Here is a 23,124-nt window from a genome sequence, read left to right as displayed (position 1 = left end):
GGGGGGGGGGGGGTCTGGCATGGAGGCGGGGAGTGGGCCCGGCTTGGGGAGGGAGCCTGGCAGGGGGAACTTGACACCAGGGTATGGGGCTGCGGGAGGGGTCAGGAGAGGGCCCAGCATTGGGACAGCCGTAGGCGAAGACGGGGCGCAAGGCTGAGGCTAGGGGATGCGAGCAGAGGTACTGGGGCTCGGCCCAGCACCGCCGGCTGGTCTCCTGGGCCTTCTCCCGCAGAGCAGCTAACGCCGCCTGCGCTCACTCACCTTCACCTTCTCCGAGCTGCTGTCGCCGCCGCCGCCATGATGTGCTGTGACATTATCAGATCGCGTCACGCCGCGGAGGGGAGGGGTGCGTCATTCGCTCCCCACCCCCACCACACGCACGCCTTCACTTCCCCGCTGCAGAATCGGCCACCGGAGCGGACCGGAAGATCTTCACAAGCTCCTAGAAAGTCTAAAGTGACCCCGGCGTGTGCGAGGGCCAACTTCCCACCCAGGTCCTTAGGCTTCGCTGGACACTAGTGGGTGACGTTACCGGGCGTGTTCCGCCGTGCACCCTGGGAATTGTAGTTCTGGGCGTGAGTCGAAATCTCTTCCCTCCCCGCCCCTCCAAAGGCGGGGCCCCAGGGTGCGCAGGGCTTGTCAAGGGCGAGGCGTGCCGGAAAGGGAACAGAGCCCAGCCTGACCAGGACTGGCCTCCGGGGCACCACCGCCCTTGAGCATGCACCTTCGCTGGAAGGGGAGTTTAGTGTAAACCGCCAAGCATTTACGTACAACGGAGGCTTACACAAATATCCGGAGCTGCAAGATTCAAGTTCAAATCCTTGCTCTATCTCTGACCAGGGACTTAAGTGACTTTGAGCCCTAGACCTCAGCTGCATCAGCTTTAAAATGGGGGCAATAAGGTACCTAGTGGCTTTGCGACAAGCATTATCATATATATTATATGCTATATACAGCATTATTGATATTTATATTATTATATATGATATATTATGCCCATATAGTATACATTATATTCTGTGGCACATATTAGATTAAATATAATATACATTATAGTATTATATATGCTATACAATAGTATATATTACATAGTAATATAGTAGTTCTATGTTATATATAGTGTATAGGATAAATTAAATATGCTACATAATATATAGTACATGAACTATATAATATATTCTATATTATGGTATATTCTTTAATAGTATATAGTATAGTATATATCATATATGTTAGTATATATAAAATAAACAACAATATGGTATATGTACTTATATATTATATGTTGTATATTTTAATACAGTATATAATATATTAAATATGCTATGTAATATATAGTTTATGAACTATATTATACATATTGTATATACATCTAATGGTTGGGTATGAGGATCAAATGAGATCTAGGGCACAAAACACTGGGCAGACTCTTAAAGCATTAGAAATACTGCCTAGTTTTGATTATCTGGGTAGACTAAAGCCTTGACAGGGTGGAAAGGACCCTGGGTTTATCAGAAGACCGGGTCAGGAAGCCTGGTTCTGCTACTTACTACCTGTGTGACCTGGGAAAGAAGCTCTGTCTTCCTGGACCTCCGTTTCCTTGTATGTTAAAAGAATCTGTCTTTTAGTTCAAAGCTCTATGATTCCATAGCCACAGAGAAGAAAAGAACATCAGATGGCAATGCTTCTGAAAGAAGTGTGGGCAACAGCTGTGGAATGAGGCATATATTTTGAGATATGGCCAGGGTATTGATTTATTTTGCTTGATTCTCTTGTTATGAGGGAGGTTTCTAGGTTGGTAGGGTGAGTCATTGGAAAGTTAACAGGGATGTGCAATTTAAAAGAATATCAAAACTTTTTTTTTTTTAACTCTTACCTTCTGTCTTGGAGTCAATATTGTGTATTGGCTTCAAGGCAGAAGAGTGGTAAGGGCTGGGCAATGGGGGTTAAGTGACTTGCCCAGGGTCACACAGCTGGGAAGTGTCTGAGGCCAGATTTGAACCTAGGACCTCCCATCTCTAGGCCTGGCTCTCAATCCACAGAGCTACCCTGCTACCCCCATCAACAAAACTTTTAAAAATGAAGATAAAGAGTAGGCTAGCACAACTTGATAGAAATATTTCACTCCCTTTCTTCTATAATCTGTGCTCACAAACAGCATTCTGACCTCTGATCTGATCTTTTGTCTTCTGCAGTATCTTGCTAGATATAGCTTCCAGTATAAATTCATAAACTGGTGCTCTGAGTTAGAGATTGGCGCCTTGTGAGATTGTTTAGTGTGAAACAGCAACCATGAGCCAGAGTCACCTGAAAAGAATTAAAAAGTAGATTGCAGTGAGGTTGATGAGCTCATGGTTTCAGGTGACCCCACCAGGATGTTGCCAGTATTACCCCCTGATCTACCCTGAAATTCTCTCTAATTTCAAAAGTCTCAAAAGACCATCTGATTGGGTTAGGTAGGTATCTTAGTGAATAAAGAGCCAGGCATGGAGATAGGGGGTCCTGGGTTCAAATTTGACCTCATATACTTCGTAGCTATGGGACCCTGGGCAAGTCACTTAACCCCAGTTGCCTAACCTTTCACTCTTCAGCCTTGGAATCAATACTTAGTATCAATTTTGAGACAGAAGGTAAAGGTTAAAAAAAAAAAAAAGATCTGATCCAAACCCTAGCCTTTAGGCAAAGCAAAGATTATTATCCTCATTTTATAGATGGAATCATTAAATACCAAAGAAGTTAAGTCATTTCCCAAGGGTTACACAGATTTGTTTCTTACTCATCTATTGTTTACTAGTAGAAGTTGGGACTAGGAGGAAGGAGCTAGGGCTTATGCTGTGAGATGCCTTGCCTAAAGGAGAAAACCATCTCTAATCCTCCCTCTTTCCTCCCCTTCCCTAACAAGATTTTGAAGGACTTAGTAGGGCTTTATATTTCCACAGATATGTAACTATGAGCACTCATTTTGAATATTTGAATGGCCATCATTAGTGAAGAGGATTAACCTTGTTCTGCTCAATGGCAGATGGCAGAAGGAGGAACAATGAGTTCTCACAGAGAGAATCTGACTTGATAGCAGGAAAAATGTCCTGATAATCAGAGCTACTCTGAAGCTCCTCATTGGACCTGGAGGACAGAAGAATGACTGTGTATCAGGGATGAAGAGAGGAGATTCTGGGTCAGGAACAAGTTGAACTTGATGGACCCTTCTGACCCTGAGATCTTAGCTTCTCTCCATAGCACCCAGCCCAGTGCTAGGCACCTAATCACACAGCATGATTCTAGAGCCAGAAGGGACCTCATAGGCCATGTAGTCCACTTCCCTAATTTTACAAATGAGAAAACTGAGTTACAGAGAAGATAAGTGACAAAGTATCATAGGGCTACAGCTGGAAGGGGCCCTGCACTTCAGGGCCTGGAATCAGGAAGACCTGAATTCCTATCTATCCTCAGATACTCACTCCCCATGTGACCTTGGGCAAGTCACTTTACCTGTTTGCCTCATTTTCCTCAACTTTAAAATGGGAATAATAAGAACATCTGGGAAGCTAGGTGGCACAGTGGATAGAATGCCAGGCCTCGAGTCAGGAAGACTCATCTTTTAAGAGTTCAATCCCAGCCTCAGACACTTAGCAGATATGTGACCTTGGGTAAATCATTTCACTCTGTTTGCCTCGGTTTTCTCACCTGTAAAATGAGCTGGAAAAGGAAATGGCAAGCCAATCCTGTTTCTTTGTCAAGAAAACACCAGATGGGGCCATGAAGAGTCAGACACAACTGAATAACAACAATAATAGTACCTACTTTCCAAGTTTCTTGTGAGAATCAAATGATGTAATATTTGTAAAGTGCTTGGCACATAGTAGACATTATTTAAATGTTAATTATTACTAAATTTTACACATGAGGAAACTGAGGCCCAGGGCAATGAAGTGATTCACAGCATCATAAAACTAAAGTTAAAAGGGCCCTTAGGGGCCATTTGGTCTAACTCTTCCCCTCCTAGTTTTACAGATGAAGAAACTAGCAGATGGTGTCTCAGTATCAGCTGAATTTAATTATACAGCCAGTCCAATAACATCCTGTTTCCTACAGGATTGTTTTGGGGATGGCTGCGTTCCCTGAGGTCATCCTCAAGGGATTAAAGACTTCCTTGAATGTCCCTAACTCCCTATCATAGCAACTGCTAGGTTTTTTAATTGCCTGGCTAGGTCCTTTAAAAGTAAATTCCCAACACACATGCATACATACACACTCTCAGAAGATCTCAATGTTGTTTTGTTAAGTTTTAATGTTAAAAACTCTTGTTTCAAACTGCTGTCCATGTTGGCCAAAGAGCCTGCCAGTGAATGAATGAATGAATGAAAATGCAGCTCTGTGTGTGTGTGTGTGTGTGTGTGTGTGTGTGTGTATGTGTATACCAGCCCTAGTTTCTCATTCTGCAGAGGCTGGCCAGCCAAAGCAGGAACTGATCTGAAATATAAATAGATTCTTTGCCTGTTTCCCTGATCCTGCAAAGAACTGATGTGGGGTGAACACTGAGTCCCATCTTTGGGCAAGAGGACTAAAGATGGTTTGTGGTGGGAAGCAGGAAGTCTGTGGACCAGGTTGTCTGAGATGGGAGGGTGTGAAGAGGAGAGTGGGTGCTCAAAGAGTGGGGATCTTGTGCCAGGAGGCCCTTCAGGGCTCAGAGTCTTGATCTAGGAGTCTTCTTTTTGGCCTTAGTTCGGGACTGATGTCTGCTCAGCTCCACAGTACTCCCAACAGAGTTTGGGGAATACTCAGTACTTAAAGAGCAGGAGGGAAGCATTTCATGAAGACAGCACTGGGGAAGGCCAGTCTTTAAGGCAAAGGGTGTCTCCCAGATCCAGCAGGCCACAGCATTGTGGAAAATGATGTGTGAGCCCCGAGTGTGAGGCAATCCATTCCAGTTCCCATCCTGAGCTTTTAGTCTTGAGGAAGGACAAGAAAAACTCTGAGGCTCAGTGGAAGTTAGCCAAGGGTCAGTCATGGAGGCCCCTTGGCTTGGTCAGAAAAGGGGAAGGGTCCACGGTGACAAAGTCTGGGCTCTTAAGGATCAACAAAAGAGACAGCAATGTATCGAGTTCCTTTGGTGGTTGGGAGTCCTTCGTGGTAATGGGTGAGTCGGCCCGGATGCATAAGGGTCCATCCTTTTCTTGGGGCTCTAATGGAACAGTTGTAGCGGATGAAGCGGCAGCCTCCTCCCTGGGATAAACAAGATGTAAATCAGTGGGGAAAGAAATTCCAGTCCTACCCGTCTTTCAAGGTCTATCTCAAGTCCCACCTCCTCTACGAAAGCTGCCCTCTAAGATGGGACTTTGACCATCCCAGGGCTCAGGGATCCCTCCCTCCTCTGAAATCCAATCGCCTTTGGTTACATCTTCACATACTAACTAATGAGCCTCATTACAACAAGTAACTACTCAAGAAACACTCAGCAGCCTAGTGAACTTAGACCCTTTTTTTCTGGGCTCCACCAATCACCTCACCACCTACATGTTTCCCCAATTTTCCAGCTCTCTCCCTCCAAACCCCTGCCTTCACCTTCCTCCCTCTAGAAAGCTCAGATGGGTTTTGGTGGTGATGGTGGTGGTAGGTCCTGACCTGCAATTCCACTGGTGTAGGCATATGGGCAACTCATCTGTAATTTAGTCATAAGAGAGTTGCCAAGAACACTAAGAGATTAAGTAGTAATTATTATGATGATAACAATAATAGCCAGCATTTATTTGGCACTTCAAGGTGTGCCAAGAGCTTCACATATGTTAACTCATTTGGTCCTCTGGGAGGTAGGTGTTGTTATTCCCATTTTACAGATAAGGCACAGAGTAATTAAGGCACGTGCTCCAGGTCATATGGGTAAGTGTCTTTGTTAGGTCTTTATGACCCCACACCGTGGATTCTTTCCATTGTGAAACCTAGCTGGCCCCAGTGATCTGCCAATTGGTATGTGTCATGGATAGGACTTGCTGCTTCAAGGTTGGCTTCTCCAACCACTTTGACAAGTCTCCTTTTCCTCCCTAATTAATCCAACTCTCAAATTGCTCTCAAATCTTCCGTACTGGATCGGCTTTGGATTTATATACCCCTATCCAGCTTAGGTCTACTAAATCTGTGTATAATTAGAAAATCTTGAACCCTTGCAAAATTCTTTTTCATCTCCCAGAAAGCTATTCCCTTTGTACAAGTAGCATCATCACGTAATGTATAAGTTCTGTAACTCTGCCCTCTCTTTCTCTTTTTCCACATACTCAGCTGGGTTGGCTCCCTCTTTGCTCTAGCTTTTTACTTTCCTCTGGTTTCAAGTTATCATTAATAAATCTTATTAAATATAATATTTGGAGTATTTGGATATTAATTTTGAAGCTTACACCTGTCCAAACAACATGTATCCAAAGCTGGATTCTGATGAAGTCCTACCTTCCCCACAACCACTCTGGGCCTGGGACCTCAGTAAGTTCTTAACTTAGAATCCATCATTTGTCTGCCCTTAACTGGCATAGTCTCTTCTGCCCAAACATCCTGAGTCCACAGCTATATTCTGATGGATCAGTTCCCACGCCATCAGGTGCCGGGACCACAGGAAGCTCTCACCTCATAATCCACGCCCACCCTGTTAAGGGCAATGTTGATGGTGAAGGTGGATGCATCATGGTGTGGCATCAGGGAGGGCTGCTCATCTGGCTTGTATCGGACCACAAAGGCCAGATCAAACTGGGCCTGGGGAGGAGGTGAGAGGAGAGAAAGCACTATTCACTAACACAGTACTGGGCACAGTTCCTGCAGGGGCCCCTTGGTCATAAGTTGACTTTGCAGGGGAGTGGGGGTGGGGGTGAAGGTGTCCTACTTTAGTCAATAAACATTTCTGGTAGGGGAGGGAGCAGGGGCAGAAATGACAGGGACCACAGAGGTTTCTTTTGTACCATTTATAGAGATTCTTGTGATAATCAATCATCAAACATTTATTGGTGCCTTTTATTCTCAAGGCATTGGAAGGAAAAAAAAAACCCAAACAGTCCATCCTTTCCAAGAAGGACCCTTTTATCTAGGGAGATAAAATAATGGCTGAACTTTGGGAAGCCAGAGTCAGGGCTCAGAGCCCTGGTGCCTAGCAGCCATGGGCACAGAGAGAGTGCCCCATATCTCAGTATTCAGCAAATCCCTGGGTCCTGGAAAAAGAGCTCTCACACAGAGAGAATTCCTGCTTCTCCCAAATGAGAATGTGCCTCAAGGTTCTGACAGGTGGCTTTACTTTGGGGTCAAGAAGGTTTAGAAAAAAACCTCCATTTTTCAAAGGAAGCTCAGAGGGTTAGAGATGGAGAGAATAACTAATAAATTTTCTCCCTAAACAGACCTTCAGAGCTGATGCCAAAGAGGGTCTGGGGTGAGGCAGTCTCATCATCTTGGCACTTTGCAATGAGTCTGAGGAACCTACATGGGAGGAGCTGAAGCCAAAGTTTCTGCTCCTCAGCCTGGCATGTGTGATCTGCTATCTGGTATATGCCTTCCTCTCCAGACTTAGTTCCTATTCTTCCTTCTGGGAATTATTTGTTGTTGTTTAGTAGTTTTCAGTTGTGTTCAACTCTTTATGACTCCATTTGGGTATTGGTTCCAAGACAGAAGAGAGGTAAGGGCTAGGCAATGGGGGTCAAGTGACTTGCCCAGGGTCACATAGCTGGGAAGTGTCTGAGGCCAGGTTTGAACCTAGGACCCCTAGGTCTGGCTCTCAATCCACTGGGCTGTCCCTCCCAATTTGGAGTTTTCTTGGCAAAGATACTACAATGGCTTGCTATTTCCTCCTTCCACTTATTTTATGAGTGAGGAAACTGAGGCAAACAAGGTGAAGTGTCTTGCCCAGGGTCATCCAGCTAAGAAGTATCTGAGGTTGGACTTGAACTCAGGTCTTCCTGACTCCAGGCCTACACTCTATTCATTGTGCCACTTACAATATCGCCAAAATGCTCCACTAGTTGTTACACAACTCTCCATTTCCCTTACTGTTTCTCTGTACTCAATCACCAAGGTCAGCCCACTCCTAACTCAAGGCTTGGTTCACGTACCACTTCACCCATGAAGCCTTCCCTTATCTCTGTCCCCCACCCCCAACTTATTGGTACCTCCTCCCATTTCAATCTACCTTGTCTTTATTTCTCTGTGTACCTAGCCCATTCCCCAGTATTCTGTAAGCTCTTTGAGGGGAGGGACAATTCCCCCTTTCCCCCCCCTTTGGATCCTTAGCTCTAGCACACAGTGCTTGGTACATAGGAGATACTTAATTAAAAATTGCTAAAATAATGAATAAATAAAAATATCAGTGTGTCCCGCCTCTTCTCAGATAGAGAGGTAGTAGACCACAGGTAAAGAGTGCTACACACATTGTCAGGAATAGTGTCTGTTCTTGGTTGGTTTCGTTTGGCTATTTTTCTTTGTTACAAGGAAAGGCACTTCCTAGCTGTGTGACTCTGGGCAAGTCACTTAACCCCAGTGGCCTAGCCCTTGCCTCTCTTTTGTCTTAATTGATACTAAGACAGAAGGCAAGGGTTAAAAAAGAAACAAACAAAGAAAAATAACAAGAAAAGGCTAGGTGGTAGAAAGTTTAATCAAGAAATGATTGGTTTAGAAAGGCATTAAGAAAACTTTAAAAAAAGAAAAAATTTGGTACTTATCTGATTGAGGAAATTCTCAGGCTGGATTTAGAGCCATTACAATTAAAGATGGCTGGATTCAAGGACATGGAAAACATTTTTAAAATAGTAGACTAGACCAGGGAGACTGTTCTCAAATCAATGCTGAGTAAGTCATTGGACATCCCTGAAGGAGAAGTTCATTTTGTTGTCATCCAGAGGCCCTCAAAAGTACTTGGGTCTGTGCCCAGCCAGTAGTGTGCTGAAAAGAGCCTCCTTGCTTTTGTTTTCCTGGAAGGAGGGAGCATCCTGAGCCAGATCCCCTCTCATCATTTGGCATGTATTGGAGAGTTGGGGAATTCTGCCCTGGTGGCCCAATACTCGGCTCTCTCCTCAAATCCCACTAAGGAATTAGCTCAGTGGGTTCATGGGCCCAGCAGGGGCAGTCCCCCTTGGTCAGGGTCTGTCAGATATTCTTACCCTGGTATAGTATCCTGGGTAGAGTTTCTCAGTCATTGGGGCGATGTATTCCACCAGGAACTTGTGCCATTCTCTCTCAAACTTGATCTGGTTCATGTGAATGTCAATTGTTGGGACATTTTCATAGCCACCCTGAATCCGGGTGTCCTGGAATTCAACAACCAGGGAATACCAGTTAGCCCAATTAAAATAGACCCCAAGATGTAGACTCTAAGTGATCACCCTAATGCAAATATTAATTATATGGAAATAGGTCTTGATCAACAACACATGTAAAACCCAGTGGAATTGCTTGTTGGCTAACAGGAGAGGGGGGGGAGGGAAAGAACATGAATCATGTAACCATGGAAAAATATTCTAAATTAATTAAATAAAAAATTTCAGATCAAAATAAAATAGACCTCAATACCCCTTGTACTTTCTGAATAATACCTGTGCTTTTTTGCTCTATGACCAAACAATACCTACATGGCTAGACTCCACCTTTTCCATCTAACAATTATTAATGGCAACCAAGATTTGGCTTGGTTCCACGACCTCAAAATGGACTCCAGTGGTATACAGAGATCAATTTTGGATCTCAGGAGAAGCACAGGCAAGTTCATATAGAGACACATAATTCTCCCACATTCTTACACATTTGAATGGGATGAAGGAATGGACAAAGTCCTTTCTTGAAAATCAGGAGGAGAATAAAAAGAGAGGCCTGGAAGTGCACACCGTATAATTCCTGCTACTAGGGGAAGCTGAGGCTGTTGGATATCTTGAGCTCACCTCAGAGTTCCGAGTCACAGGGAGTTAAGTCAATTAAATGTCCACACCAAGCAATATGGCAGACACTACAGAGCAGGGGGTCAACCAGGTTGTCTAAAGATGGATGTCAGAAATGGACCAGGACAAAGCTCTAGAGTTGATCATACTGACTGCCAAACTTCTAGCCTGAGCAAGATAGGGAAACTCATTCTCTAATTATTAAAAAAAAGAAAAACCAGAAGGCCTGGGTTTTAGATCTGTTTTGAACGCCAGAACTGAGAGGGTAACTTAGTTAAGTCACTTCTCTTCCCTGAGCCTCAATTTTCTTTTTATTTAAACCCTTACCATCTGTCTTAGTATCAATTCTAAGACAGAAGGGTGGCATGGGTTAGGCAGTCTTTTACAGATGAAGAAGCAGAGGTAAATAGGGTTAAATGACTTCCCCAGGTGTGGGAAGCCAATAAGAGAAACAGCCTCAAAAAGGAGACTCCCCTTTTGTGATCCACACCCTTTTTTGTTGAAAAGTATTGTGGCCTTATTGGAAAGCTTTAAGCTCTTAGCAAACCAACAGTCAAGAGGTTAACATTCTTCCCCTTTGGTCAGAAATATAGCTGCTTGGCAAACCCAGGCAGAAACCTTAGTTTAGCAGGGCATTTTGCCCCTGAGAAAAGTATTCTCAGAATTAGCTTGCTGATAATCATGTAGCTGAAGGTCCAGCCTGGTTCTTATCTTCACCTTGAAGTTTCTGAGGTTTCTGTGTGTTGTCTAAACTTATTGCAATGTCTGCAAAAAGATATAAAACTCTCTCTCTGTGCTTTTGGGTGAAAGGGAGTTTGAATTTTCATATATAATAAACTTGTGACTTAATGGCACTTCGGAGAAGCAGGTATGAGTTAACAGTCAAGATCATCTCCCTTGTCCATTTCTTTCTTAACAACTAAGCCTTCCTTACCAGAGATGATGAATATAAATAGATCTCGACACCCAGCGTCACACAGGAAATATCTGAGGTCAGATTTAAAACCAGGTCCTCCAGCCCTAGTGCTCTCTTCACTGTGTTACCTTGCTGCCCTCTCAGTTTTCTCCTCTGAAAAAGTATTTGCCCCCCTAGGGCAGCTAGGTGGCTAAGTGGATAAAGTGCTGGCTCTGGAGTCAAAGAGACTCATCTTCCTGAGTTCAAATCTAGCCTCAGATACTTCCTAGCAATGTGATATTTGGCAAGTTACTTCTCTCTGTTTGTCTCAGTTTCCTCATCTGTAAAATGATCTGGAGAAGGAAATGGCAAAGAAAACTCCAAAAGGAGTCATGGAGTCAGACATGACTGAAAATGACTCAAGATCTACCCCAAAACTTATCTTGGATTCTAAGACCCTTTGACAGTCCTCATCACATCGGTGTGGTATAGACTACAATCATTTTGAAATCCTCATCTGATAATAGCAGTAATGATGTGAATAATTATACACCTAGCCTGAAGATGACTTTATCTGTCTTTGTTGATTCACAAAGTGGTGGCAGAAGCAGATAGAAACAGGGGCCACTAAACAGCATATAAGGATCCCTGCTACAGCATTCATTTAAAATGGTGTATTATCTGTGCTTTATTGTGATTTCATTTATTGTGTTCAATACTTCCCAATTATGCTTTAATCTGATTCGAATCAGGCTTGGGAGCATTGCGGGTTCCATGTTTGACACTTCTGGTGCAGGGCTTTTGTTATGCAATCATTTTAGTTGTGTCCCTTTGGAGTTTTCTTGACAAAGATCCTGGAGTGGTTCACATTTCCTTCTCCAACTCATTTTACAGAGGAAGGAGCTGAGGCAAACAGGGCGGAGTGACTTGCCCAGGGTCACACATCTGGTAAGTGTCTGAGGTCACATTTGAACTCAGGTCTCCCTGACTTTAGGCCTGGCACTCCTCAAGCCAGAGGGAGGGGGGTCTGACTAGCTGCAAAAACAATAAGGGAACTGGTACCAGGCTAGGCCCTCCCTGCCTGTCAACATCCCTAGACTCTGCACCTTCCTCAGTCCCGATACCTGCCCTTCTGGTACCTATGCTGATTTAGTGACCTGTCCTGGAAGAAGAGGTTTCCTGGAAAGAGAAAACAGAAGCTCCTCACCTTGTTATCACCAGCTGACCACTGGCCAAAGTGTTCCATCTCCTCCACCAGCTCATCGCAGGCCGTTTCCGTGAAAATGGGGAACCAGTAAACATCTGGACAGGGCTAGGGGAGACAGGACCAGGCAACAGCAACCATAAGCATTTATTAAGCACCTACTGTGTACAGAGCACTGTGCTAGGCTCTCAGGGACATACAGAGTTTTGCTCAGAGGCTGAATCTGCTCTCCAGGAACCCGTAGTCCAGTTGACATAAAGTATACTCATGGATGTTTATCCTGGGTCATTTACTCTAAGTGTACTTCACTGTTGTAAGGAACAGCCCAGGGGGAAGGGTCAGAGAAGGACTACTGGATTGGGCAGGGGCATCTGACTTGTATGTTACAAGCTGGGCAAGAGAATAACAGGTGAAGAGAAGGGGCGAGGACCTTCTAGACACAGGAGACTGGTCCAGCAGTGGCAAAGACAGGACACACAGTATGCTCAGAGGACAGGAGGACATCTGCTGGCCCAGGTATATCATGCTCAGAGGTGAATTAATGCCAGTGAGAAGGTAGGGAGTGCCAGGTGGTAGAAGGCCTTGAGTATTATGCAGAAGTTTATTCACACAGTAAGATTTAAGGAACCACTGAGGGTTCTTGGGCAGGGCAAATAACATGGCTAGATCTATTCTCTAAAGTTATGGCTATAAGCAGGGACAGCACCTGTAGCCTGGAGAGGAAAGGAGAGAGGAAGAAGAAGAGAAAAAGAGAGGGAGGGACAGATAGAAGGAGGGAAAAGGGAAGGAGAGGAGAGAGGGAGGGGGACAATGGAAAGGAGAGAGGGAGGGGGAGGGAGAAAGGAACAAAGAAAAAGGGAGGAAAAGAGAAAGTGGGGAGAGGAAGAGAAGGACAGAGGAAGAGAGAGAAAGCATGCAAGAAAACAGAGGAGACAGAAAGAAAGGGGGAGAGAGAAGAGGGAGAGGAGAGGTGGGGGACAGAGGAAAGGTGAGAGAGAAAGAGATTGAGAGAAAGAGGAGGGAGGAATTAAAGGTTGAATGAAAGGAGTGGGAAGAAAGGGAAAACTTGAGCCATAGGAACTGATAAATTTGCTTTCTTCCATTCTATTGCTTAATCTCTATCCATGCCACCCCATTGTCTATGCCTATACCTGTCAGGGCCTCCACTCTAGGCATGGTCCTGCCAGTTACCTTCTCTTTCCTTGCCTTAGAACATAGTTTTAGTGAGTCCCAGGCTTTTCATTGGCAAGAAGGGCTCTTTGGAGAGGCTAATTCTAATCAGGGCAGGATCATCTTTAGCCAAAAAAACCTGTTGCTAGTTAGTTCCCTCCCAGTGAGCACCCGAATGAAATGCCCTCTTCCCACTGGAAAACCATGCCACAGCTATCCTTTCTGTCTTGATGACTCTGCTCAGAACCCATGTCCAGGAAGCCTCTTGGTGATGTGATGGGGACACCCCTCAGGACTGGACTGAACTAGAGCTGGGAGTGGGGATGGGGGATGGGCATGAGGTAGAAAGAGGAACTGAGTTGAGTTCCTACAGACCCAGAAGCTTGACCAATTGTTCCCAGCCCTGTCCATTGGGCCATCCCCAACCTCAAACAGGATACTGCTGTTTTCATGACCCCAACAGTTTCCTCATTCCCAGAGGTGGGCTCCTAGCCAAGTCAAAATACTTTGGCACATCTCTGTGAGCTTAGAGTCCCAAACATCTTCCCAGCAACCTCTCCTCACCCCCTTCCTCTGCACAGCTGCTCACACCCACATCCTTGGGCTCTCTTACCGTCTCCACCAGCTTCCCTTTGAGGGCCTCTGTGTAGTTTTCATGGATGTACTTCTCCTTCCAGTCCTGTGGTGAGAGAACCCATTCTTTTGAACATTTCTGAGCCCTTCTCCAACATCACAGAACTTTGATGCTGGAAGGCATCCCATGGATCATCTGGTCCAACACATGCCCACCTTTCTTCCAGTCTTCCAGAATCTGTAACCTTGGCATTAGTCAGTCAGTTGGTCATCTTTTACTAAATTCATACTATATGTCAAGCACCATGCTAAGGTACAAAGAAAGACAAGACAGTCAGTCCCTGCCTTCAAGGTGCTCACAGTCTAATGTGGACACAACATGCGAACAGCTATGTTTTGTTTTTGCTGCTAAAAAGCAATTTATTAGAGATTATCCTATAATTTCCTACAATGGTGGCATGTACAATGATTAACAGCAGCAAAAAGGTCTTGGTTGCTCGCTTAGTGTTTTAGGTAGCATATCTGTAGATAACACTAAGTTCTCAAGAATCCCAGAAGCAGGCTAGGAAATCTAAGTGCCATTTCTAATAGTGATTCAAGTGTCTAAAGAGAATCCATGCCACCCCCCCAAAAAAAACATCCAAGAGGAGTACTACCTCCCAGCCAGGGTAAGAGGGGGCCTGATCAGCCAATGGGACACCACCATCTTAGAAGACAGATGGGGCAAGAAACTCTTCCCAAATCCAACTCTTGAGGCTACTGATTTTGTTCAGGATCCAGCCAAAAATGAAAAGCAACCTTCCCATCCTGCTTCTGTTGGCCTGCTTCTGTGCCCATGTAAGGCAGCAATCCAGTCTGAGCCAACCCACAGGCCAAAGATACCATGCACAAACCTGCCAAAGACTTCTAAGTGCCAAGTGAATCTTTTCTGACTGTAACACTTCAAAAAGCTTCTAGAAACTCTGTGTTATAGACCAGGGCTCAAAGGTCACAGAACACACTCTTAGGCCCAGGCCCAGGCGTGGGGGCATAAACCATCCAGGGCAAGTTCCTATTCTTAGTGACACCCTTTCGTCCTTGGGGCTTAAAAAGGCAAGACATGCAAGTATAAGGCACCCACAGGAATAATTGGACATAATCAACAGATGGAAAGGCACTAAGAGTAAAGCAGTATCTTTGACCCTTTCCCCATTATTTCTAATTAGTTGTCAAATCTTGTCATTTCTATATCCACAACATCTCCTCCCCATCCTTTCCCTCCTCACTCCTCAGTTACCCTCACTTCAGGTCCATATACCTTCTCATCTAGACTTCTGGGTGGTCTCCCTGCCTCAAGTTTTTCCCTACTCCAATCCATCTTTCATTCAGCCACCAAAGCCCTTTTTCCTAAAGTGCAGGTCTGACCATGTCATACTCTTACTCAATAAACTCCAGTGGCTCCCTGTTGCTTCCAGGATCAAATATGGCTTGGCATTCAAAGCCCTTCATAACATAGCTGCTTCCTATCACCTCCCTAGTCATCTTAAATCTTGAATCCAACTGTAGACTCTTTGATCTAGTGACCCTGGCCTCCCAGCCATTCCATGATCAAGGCATTCCATCTCTTGGTCCAAGGCAATTTTTCTAGCTATTCCATATGCAGGCATGGGGATGTTTTCCCTCCTAGCTCCCTTGGCTTCCTTCAAGTCTCAACTAAAATCATCCACTGGAAGCTTTTCCCTATCCCTCTTTTTTATTTAAAAAAAAATAGCCCTTACCTTCTGTCTTATAATCAATACTAAGTATTGGTTCCAAAGCAGAAGAGCGGTAAGAGCTAGGCAATGGGGGTTAACTGACTTGCCCAGGGTCATCCAGCTAGAAAGTATCTGAGGCCAGATTTGAACCCAGGACATCCTGTCTCCAAGCCTGGCTGTCTATCCACCCCAATCCCTCTTGGATAATTTCCTAATTATCCTGCACATAGTTTGTATGTACATATTTCTTTGCTTGCTGTCCACACCATTAGACTAGGAGCTCCTTGAGAGCAGAAACTGTCTTTTGTCTCTTTTGGTATCTGAGTGCTTAGCACAGTGCCTATCACAGAGCAGGCTCTTCACAAATGTTTATGGACAGACCAACTGGCACAGCTGAGCATCTCCCGGGAGAAATAAGGTATGATTCTAAGGCTATCCCTCAGAACCTGAGCAGGCTTTCTTCCTGCCTCCTTTTCCCTCTCAGAGCTTTCAGGATTGGAAAATTGGAAGGGAAAATCAAGTTATCTGGGCTGAACACTTTCATTTCTATAGCTGAAGAAAATGGGCCATAGGGAGATGAGGTATGAGGTGTGTGTGTGTTTGTGCATGTGTGTGTGTGCACTCATGTGTGTTAAAAGGGAAGAAAGGTCTAATCCACCGTGTCATCCCCCTTTTTGGCTCTGCTCTGATCCTTTTCTTACCTCTGGGTTGTTGAAGATCTCCCAGAGATCATTGTGCAAATGAGTTGTTTGGTAGTTGTCCACGGAGAGCAGGCGGCCAAAGGAATGCCGGTTGGACACAAACAGAAAGACGTTCTGCAGGACACAAAAGGATGGATAAAGTGGGTTCTTTGCCCCCAGAATGACCACTGGTGTCCGCTGTTGTTCTTGTTTTTCAGCCCTGTCCAGCCCTTCACAAGCCCTTTGGGGTTTTCTTGGCAAAGATACTGGAGTGGTTTGCCATTTCCTTCTCCAGCTCATTTGACAGATGAGAAAACAAAGACGAGCAGGGTTAAGTGATTTGCTTAGGGTCACACAGCTACTTAGCTTCTGAGACTGGAGTTGACCTCAAGAAGATGAGTCTTCCTGACTCCAGGCTAGGCACTCTATCCACTAAGGCATCCACCTGCCCTAGAAGTGTCCACAGATAAGATAGTATGAGTTCTAAAGCCCTTTCCAGCCATCTTCCCCCAATACTCCTTGTGCTCTAGCCACCATCCTTGTCCTCCCTGGATTGAGCCCCTGGAACTCCAGGTTCTAACAGGCAGGCTTTCCCCTTCCTTTGCCTGGAAATAAGCCTCCATGCCACTTTCTGACCTTATGATGACTCAGATACTATTCCCTTTCCATCTCCCCTCTTCATGCTGTCTTCCCCCATTAAAATGGGAGCTTCTTAAGGGCAGAAAGTATCTGGATTACTGGTACTGTGTCCCTAGCACTTAGCACAGTGCCTGGTATGCAGTGAATACTTCAGAAACCCTCTATCTCCCCCATAACACCCACTCTGCAGGGTTGTTGCAAGGATCAACTAGGTAGCTCAGTGAATCAAGTATGGGCCTGGAGCCAGGAAGACTTGAGTTCAAATCTGGCCCTAGACACTTATTAGCTATGTGACCCTGGGCAAGTCATTTTAACCTGTTTGTTCAGTTTCCTCATCTGTCAAATGATCAGGAGAAAGAAATGGCAAGTCATTCCAATATTTTTGCCAACAAAACCCCAAATGGAGTCATGAAGAGTCAGATACAACTGAAAGACCTGAACAACAATGAGGAAATTCCTTTTTCCAGTTCAGTAGGGCACCTTCTCTGCAACTGTCTATCTTCTTTGAGAATTGCCAAGAGCACTGGTTAAATGTCTTGGCCAGAGTCTTACAGCCAGTTATATGATACTTGAAAAGTTCTTGTTTTGCAAAGTACTTTATTACCTATATTATTGCATTTGAACTTCACTACTCTGAATCTACTGCCCTGCCTGGTTTCAGCTCCAAGGAACAAGATGGTCCTCTCAGGACCAGCTCAGTACTTCTAAGCTCACGGACATACTGCTAACTCAAGCCTTGATTGATTCTTTTTTTGTTGTTTATTCTTTTTTTAATTTAGAATAAGCCTTGATTAATTCTGTCTCCCTCGCCTGTGCCTCTCCTCTCTGTTTATTTTATTGTATTTTCTCTCCATCTGTTTGAGGACGGAGTAACAAAGTCCTCCCAATGCCTTTCTTTATAGTGGGCAGAAATTAAACTTGCAGATTACTCTATGTTGCATCTCGTCCTCTGCTTGATTTCACTTCCACAGAACAAAGTGACTCTCTCCAGGTACCTCTGGATTCCTAACCCCTACTCTGCTTTCCTGCTGCCTTAGAACATAAGCTCTTTAAGAACAGGGACTGTCTTTCTTTTTATTCATTGTATTTCCAGCACTTAGCTCAGTTCCTGGCACATAAAAAGTGCTTTAAAAAGTGTTTCCTGGATTAGACTGGATCCTCACAAGTGTGTAAGGCAGGTGCTATTATTATCCTCCCCTGATTTTTTTTCAAACATTTATTAATATTCATTTTTAACGTGGTTACATGATTCATGCTCCTACTTTCCCCTTCGCCCCCCGCACTCCCCCCACCCATGGCCAATGCACATTTCCACTAGTTTTGTCATGTGTCCTTGATCAAGACCAATTTCCAAATTGTTGGTAGTTGCATTGATGTAGTAGTTTCGAGTCCACACCCTCAATCATGTCCACCCCGACCCATGCGTTCAAGCAGTTGTTTTTCTTATATGTTTCCTCTCCTGCAGTCCTTCCTCAGAATGTGGGTAGCGTTTTTTACCATAAATCCCTCAGAATTGTCCTGGGTCATTGTATTGCTGCTGGTACAGAGGTCCATTACATTCAATTTTACCATAGTATACCTCCCCTGATTTTTTTTAACCCTCACCTTCCACCTTAGAATCAATACTGTGTATTGGTTCTAAGGCAGAAGAGTGGTAAGGGCTAGACAATGGGTGTTAAGTGACTTGTCCAGGGTCACACAGCTAGGAAGTGTTTGAGACCAGATTGGAACCCAGGATCTTCCATCTCTGGGACTGGCTTTCAGTCCACTGAGCCACTTAGTTTGTCCTTTTTATTCCCTTTTTACAAATAAGAAAACTGAGGTGTAGAGAGACTAATTGATTTGCCTATGGTTGAATAGCTATTAAGTATCAGAGGCAGGATTTGAATCCAGAGTTTCCCAATTCCAAGGCCAGAATTCTTTCCACTACATCAGGAGGGAGACCAGATGACTCTTACTGTCCCCATTTTAAAGATAAGGAGACTGCAGGCCAGGAGAATTGAGTAGAATCAAGACTATTGTCCAGGGCTCCTGCCTGCAAATATCCAGTGTTCTTTCTACCTTAAGGCTGCTCCTAAATCACACAGTTGGACGTGAGCTTGGAGGTTTTCCAGTCTAACTTCCTAACAGACTATAATTAGTATATACATTATGTCATCTGTAGAAGGAAAAGTCCTCAGGCATTATCAGTTTTAATCCAAACAAGAATTCTATCGGTACTCTCGCTGCCGAGTGATCTGGGAACCTCCCCTCCAATGAGGGGAAGCCCACTCCTCCTAGGGGAATCCATTCTTCCTTTGGAATATTCTAGTGGTCCAGAAGGTCTTCCTTCTCTCAAACCTACATTGGCCTCTTTGTGGCTTCCCCCTTTTCCTCCTGTCCTGTCTTCTGGAGCCAAGCAGAACAAGGCTGAGCCCTCTACCTTGTACCATGACTTCAAATACTTGTATGCCAGATAGGACCCTCCTGAGTCTTCTCTGATACTAGAGAGGGATCACAGAGACGAAGAGGATGGCCAAGAGCATGACCATCCTGAGAATCCCACAACAGCTCTTCTGGACCTTCTAAACCTCTAGGGCACTGGTACTTACAGCCAACCTAGATATCCCAAGATGCTTGACCCTGCCTGGCCTCAGACACTTAGATCCAGGGGCAAGAGGGCCTCCCACTCACCACCTTCCTCCCAGGCCTGACACTGACCTGCTCACGGACATTGGAGCAGAAAGCCATGTCAGCATCCAGCTTGCTGCTGTGAAACAGGTCTTTCTGTCGCAGGTCGCCCCGCAAGGTGCTGCCTTTGATCAGGTAGATATTGGAGATGTAGGGAACATTCCAGACACCACTAGGAGACAAAGCAAACATGGTCAAAGTTGAGGCTGAGGGAAGAGGAGACTCATGACACCAGAATTTATAATATTTTTGGGGACACAGCCGCGAAAAGCTATTTAGTCAAATCCCCTACTTCCAGTCTGATTGTTTCACTCTCTGAAACCACTATATAAAAATCTAGTGACCTCTGGCCTGGCCTAAGGCCCTCTACAATTTAACTCCAATCTAACCTTCCCAGCCTACAGGCAGGGTATTGATCATGAAGTCAGGAAGACCTGAGTTCAAATCCTCCCTCAGATATTCATTAGTTGTCTTGCCCTCTCTCAGTCTCAGTTTCCTCATCTATAAAATGGGAACAAGAACAGCACCTACTTTATACAGTCTTTGTATCAAATGAGATAGCAGAGTTCAAACACCTTGCAAACCTTAGAATGCCAAATAAGAGCTAGCTTTTAGCAATTATGATTGCTATTCCTCCTATTATTATTATGTGCTCTACATTCCAGACAAACTGTACTACCAGGTTACCCTAAATTCTCTATTCCATTTCCTGGCTGAATTCATTCACACAAGCCATCCCCTGTGCCTGGGATGTACTGTCTTCTCATCTCTGCCTCCCATAATCCTTTTTCTTCCTCCAAGGCTCAGTTTAGGTACTCATGGAAGAGTGTGGTACAATAGGTATGCAGGATTTGGAATCAGAGGATTTGGGTTCAAATCCCACTCTGACACTCACACCCTTGTGTGACCTTAAACAGGTCACTTTACTTTTTGGCATCTGTAAAAGGGGAGAATTGGATTATATGCTCTCTAAGGTCCCTTCCTACTCTAAATCTAAGAAATCACTTCACTTCCTAGACCTTAGTTTTCTATCTGTAAAGTGGGGGGACTAGATTGGATAGCCTCTGAGATCCAGCTCCAGAGCCGTGACAATGAAGATGATGCTGAGGAAAAGCCCATATTTACATAGTATCTCACTGTCCTCACAACCCTGTTAGTAGATGATTGTTATCCTCATTTTACAAATGGGCAGCTGGGAGATGGGCAGCAGAGTTTGTAGCTGGAGTACAGACTTGGCTGCCTTCTCTCTATATGATGGTTTCTCTCAGCCTCATTGGTGAAAGGAGAGGCTTAGCCAAGGTGACTGCTAAGATTCCTTGTAACCCTCCAGTTGGGATCTGAGTTTGAGTGACTTGCTCCAAAGGCAGTAAATGACTCAGCTGAGATTCCAGCCTGGGTTTAATCATTTAGATTTAGAACCAGAGGGGACCTCAGACACTCTCCAGGCCCACTCCATCCCTTTGCATGTGAGGAAACTCAAGTCTAGGGAGGGAAGTACCTTACCTATGATCACATAGCTTGTAAGATTCAGAGGTGGAATTTGAACCCTTGTCCAATAACAAACTATATCATTGTTTTATTCTCCATCTAGGGTTCTCCCTCGGAAACCTTTTCCTGGGTTTAGTGTTCTTTGAAGAGCAGCTAGGTGGCACTATAGCGCCTAGTAGTGGCGAGCCAGGAGTCAGAAAGACTCATCTTCATGAATTCAAATCTGGTCTTAGACACTTACTATCTGGGTGACCCTGGGCAAGATACTTCATCATGTTTGCCTCAATTTCCTCCTCTGTAAAATGAACTGGAGAAAGAAATGGCAAGCCATGCTATTATCTTTGCCAAAAAAAACCTAATGAGATCATGAAGAGTTAGACACAACTGAAAATGAATGAACAATAACACAGTTTAAAAGTTCACAGCCTCATAGTCTTAAAATATGAGGCCAAGAGAGAAGGAATGACATGCCCAGGGGCATACAGATGTTCTGTTCCCAGACCCAATGCATTTTCCACTCTATTTCTTCCAGATAGACTGAATTCTCTTTTGGTAGAGCAGTGCTTTTAATAAGTATACCCCTAGGTATTTATTTTATATTATCTACAGCTACTTTAAATGAAATTTCCTTTTCTATCTCTTGCTGTTGAACTTTGTTGGTAGTAAATAGAAATGCTGATGATTTATATCAGTTTATTTTGTATCTTGAAGCTTTGCTAAAATTGATTGTTCCTATCAGTTTTTTGGTTGGTTCTCTGGTGTTTTCTATACATACCATCATATAATTTGCAAAGAGTGATGGTTTTGTTTCTTCATTATCTATTCTAATTCCTTCAGTTTCTTTTTCTGTTTTTATTGCTATCATTAGCATTTCTAGTACAATATTAAAAAGTAGTAATGATAATTGGCATCCTTGCTTCACCCCTGATCTTACTGGGAAAAATTCTAGTTTGTCCTCATTATTGATAATGCTTACTGATGGGTTTAGATGGGTGCCTTTCATCACTTTAAGGAAAACTCCTTTTATTCCCATTTCTTCTAGTGTTTTTATAAGGAATGTGTATTGTATTTTGTCAAAGTTTTTTTCTGCATCTATTAAGATAATCATATGGTTTCCGTTGGTTTTATTATTGATGTGGTCAATTATGCTGATAGTTTTTCTAATATTGAACCATCCCTACATTTGTGGCATAAGATCTACCAGGTTATGGAGTATGATCATTGTGATATAATGCTGTAATCTCTTTGATAGTATTTTATATACAAATTTTGCATCAATATTCATTAGGGATATTGGTCAAAAGTTTTCTTTCTCTGTTTTAGCTCTTCCTGGTTTAGGTATCAGTACCATATTTTTGTCATAAAAGAAACTGGAAGAATTCCTTCTTCCTCTGTTTTTCCAAATAGTTTATGTAGTTTCAGAATTAATTTTTTGTAGAATTCACTTGTGAATCCATCTGGCTTTGGAGCCTTTTTCTTAAGAAATTCTCTGATAATTTGTTCAAGTTCTTATTCTTTGATGGAGTTGTTTAGGTATTTTATTTCCTCTTTTGTTAATCTTCGCCATTTATGATTTTGTAAATATTCACCTATTTCACTTATATTGTCAGATTTATTGGCATATAGTTGGGCAAAATAACTACCAGAAATTGATTTAATTTCTTCTTTATTGGTTGTGATTTCACCTTTTTCACTTTTGATATTGGTACTTTGGTTTCCTTCTTTTTTAAAAATCAAATGAACAATATTTTACCTATTTTATTATTTTTTAAAAACCAGCTCCTTGTCTTATTTATTAGTTTAATTGTCTTCTTATTTTCTATTTTTTTAACCTCTCTTTAATTTTCAGGATTTCCAATTTAGTCTTTAATTAGGCGTTTTTAATTTGTTCTTTATCTACCTTTTTTAGTTTAGCCCAGTTCATTGATCTGTTCTTTTTCTATTTTATTGATGTAAGCATTCAGAGATATAATTTTTCCCTTGAGTACAGCTTTGGCTACATCCTATAAAATTTTGGTATGTTGTCTCCTTGTCATTCTCTTTAATAAAATTATGTATTGTTTCTATGATTTGTTTTTTGATCCATTCATCCTTTAGGATAAGATTATTTAGTTTCTGATTAATTTCCTTCCTTCCTTCCTTCCTTCCTTCCTTCCTTCCTTCCTTCCTTCCTTCCTTC

At 43.6% G+C, this 23,124-nt stretch overlaps 2 protein-coding genes across 3 annotated transcripts in view; both read right to left on the bottom strand.

Annotated features, from left to right (window-relative positions):
• The window catches only part of MFN2 (mitofusin 2), a 37,349-nt gene extending 36,874 nt beyond the window's left edge, over positions 1 to 475 (bottom strand). Inside the window, exon 1 of one of the 2 annotated variants that reach the window (XM_044667751.1) lies at positions 262 to 475. The gene's annotated coding sequence lies outside the window, so the exon portion shown is untranslated. The remainder of the gene's footprint in view (positions 1 to 261) is intronic. The other variant, XM_044667750.1, reaches the window with a different exon arrangement.
• Positions 476 to 4,387: 3,912 nt separating this feature from the next.
• The window catches only part of PLOD1 (procollagen-lysine,2-oxoglutarate 5-dioxygenase 1), a 49,892-nt gene continuing 31,155 nt past the window's right edge, over positions 4,388 to 23,124 (bottom strand). Inside the window, exons 13-19 of the mRNA XM_044667749.1 lie at positions 19,488 to 19,629; positions 16,170 to 16,283; positions 13,776 to 13,841; positions 11,996 to 12,100; positions 9,123 to 9,269; positions 6,613 to 6,738; positions 4,388 to 5,223 (exon numbers count right to left, since the gene is read on the bottom strand). Of these exons, the coding sequence (XP_044523684.1) occupies positions 5,068 to 5,223; positions 6,613 to 6,738; positions 9,123 to 9,269; positions 11,996 to 12,100; positions 13,776 to 13,841; positions 16,170 to 16,283; positions 19,488 to 19,629 (856 nt within the window). The 3' untranslated portion in view covers positions 4,388 to 5,067. The remainder of the gene's footprint in view (positions 5,224 to 6,612; positions 6,739 to 9,122; positions 9,270 to 11,995; positions 12,101 to 13,775; positions 13,842 to 16,169; positions 16,284 to 19,487; positions 19,630 to 23,124) is intronic.

This window comes from Gracilinanus agilis, chromosome 3, assembly GCF_016433145.1.
Source record: "Gracilinanus agilis isolate LMUSP501 chromosome 3, AgileGrace, whole genome shotgun sequence".
Taxonomy (NCBI): domain Eukaryota; kingdom Metazoa; phylum Chordata; class Mammalia; order Didelphimorphia; family Didelphidae; genus Gracilinanus; species Gracilinanus agilis.
The sequence above is the reverse complement of the archived record's forward strand: the minus strand, read 5'-3'. Positions and strand labels throughout refer to the sequence as shown.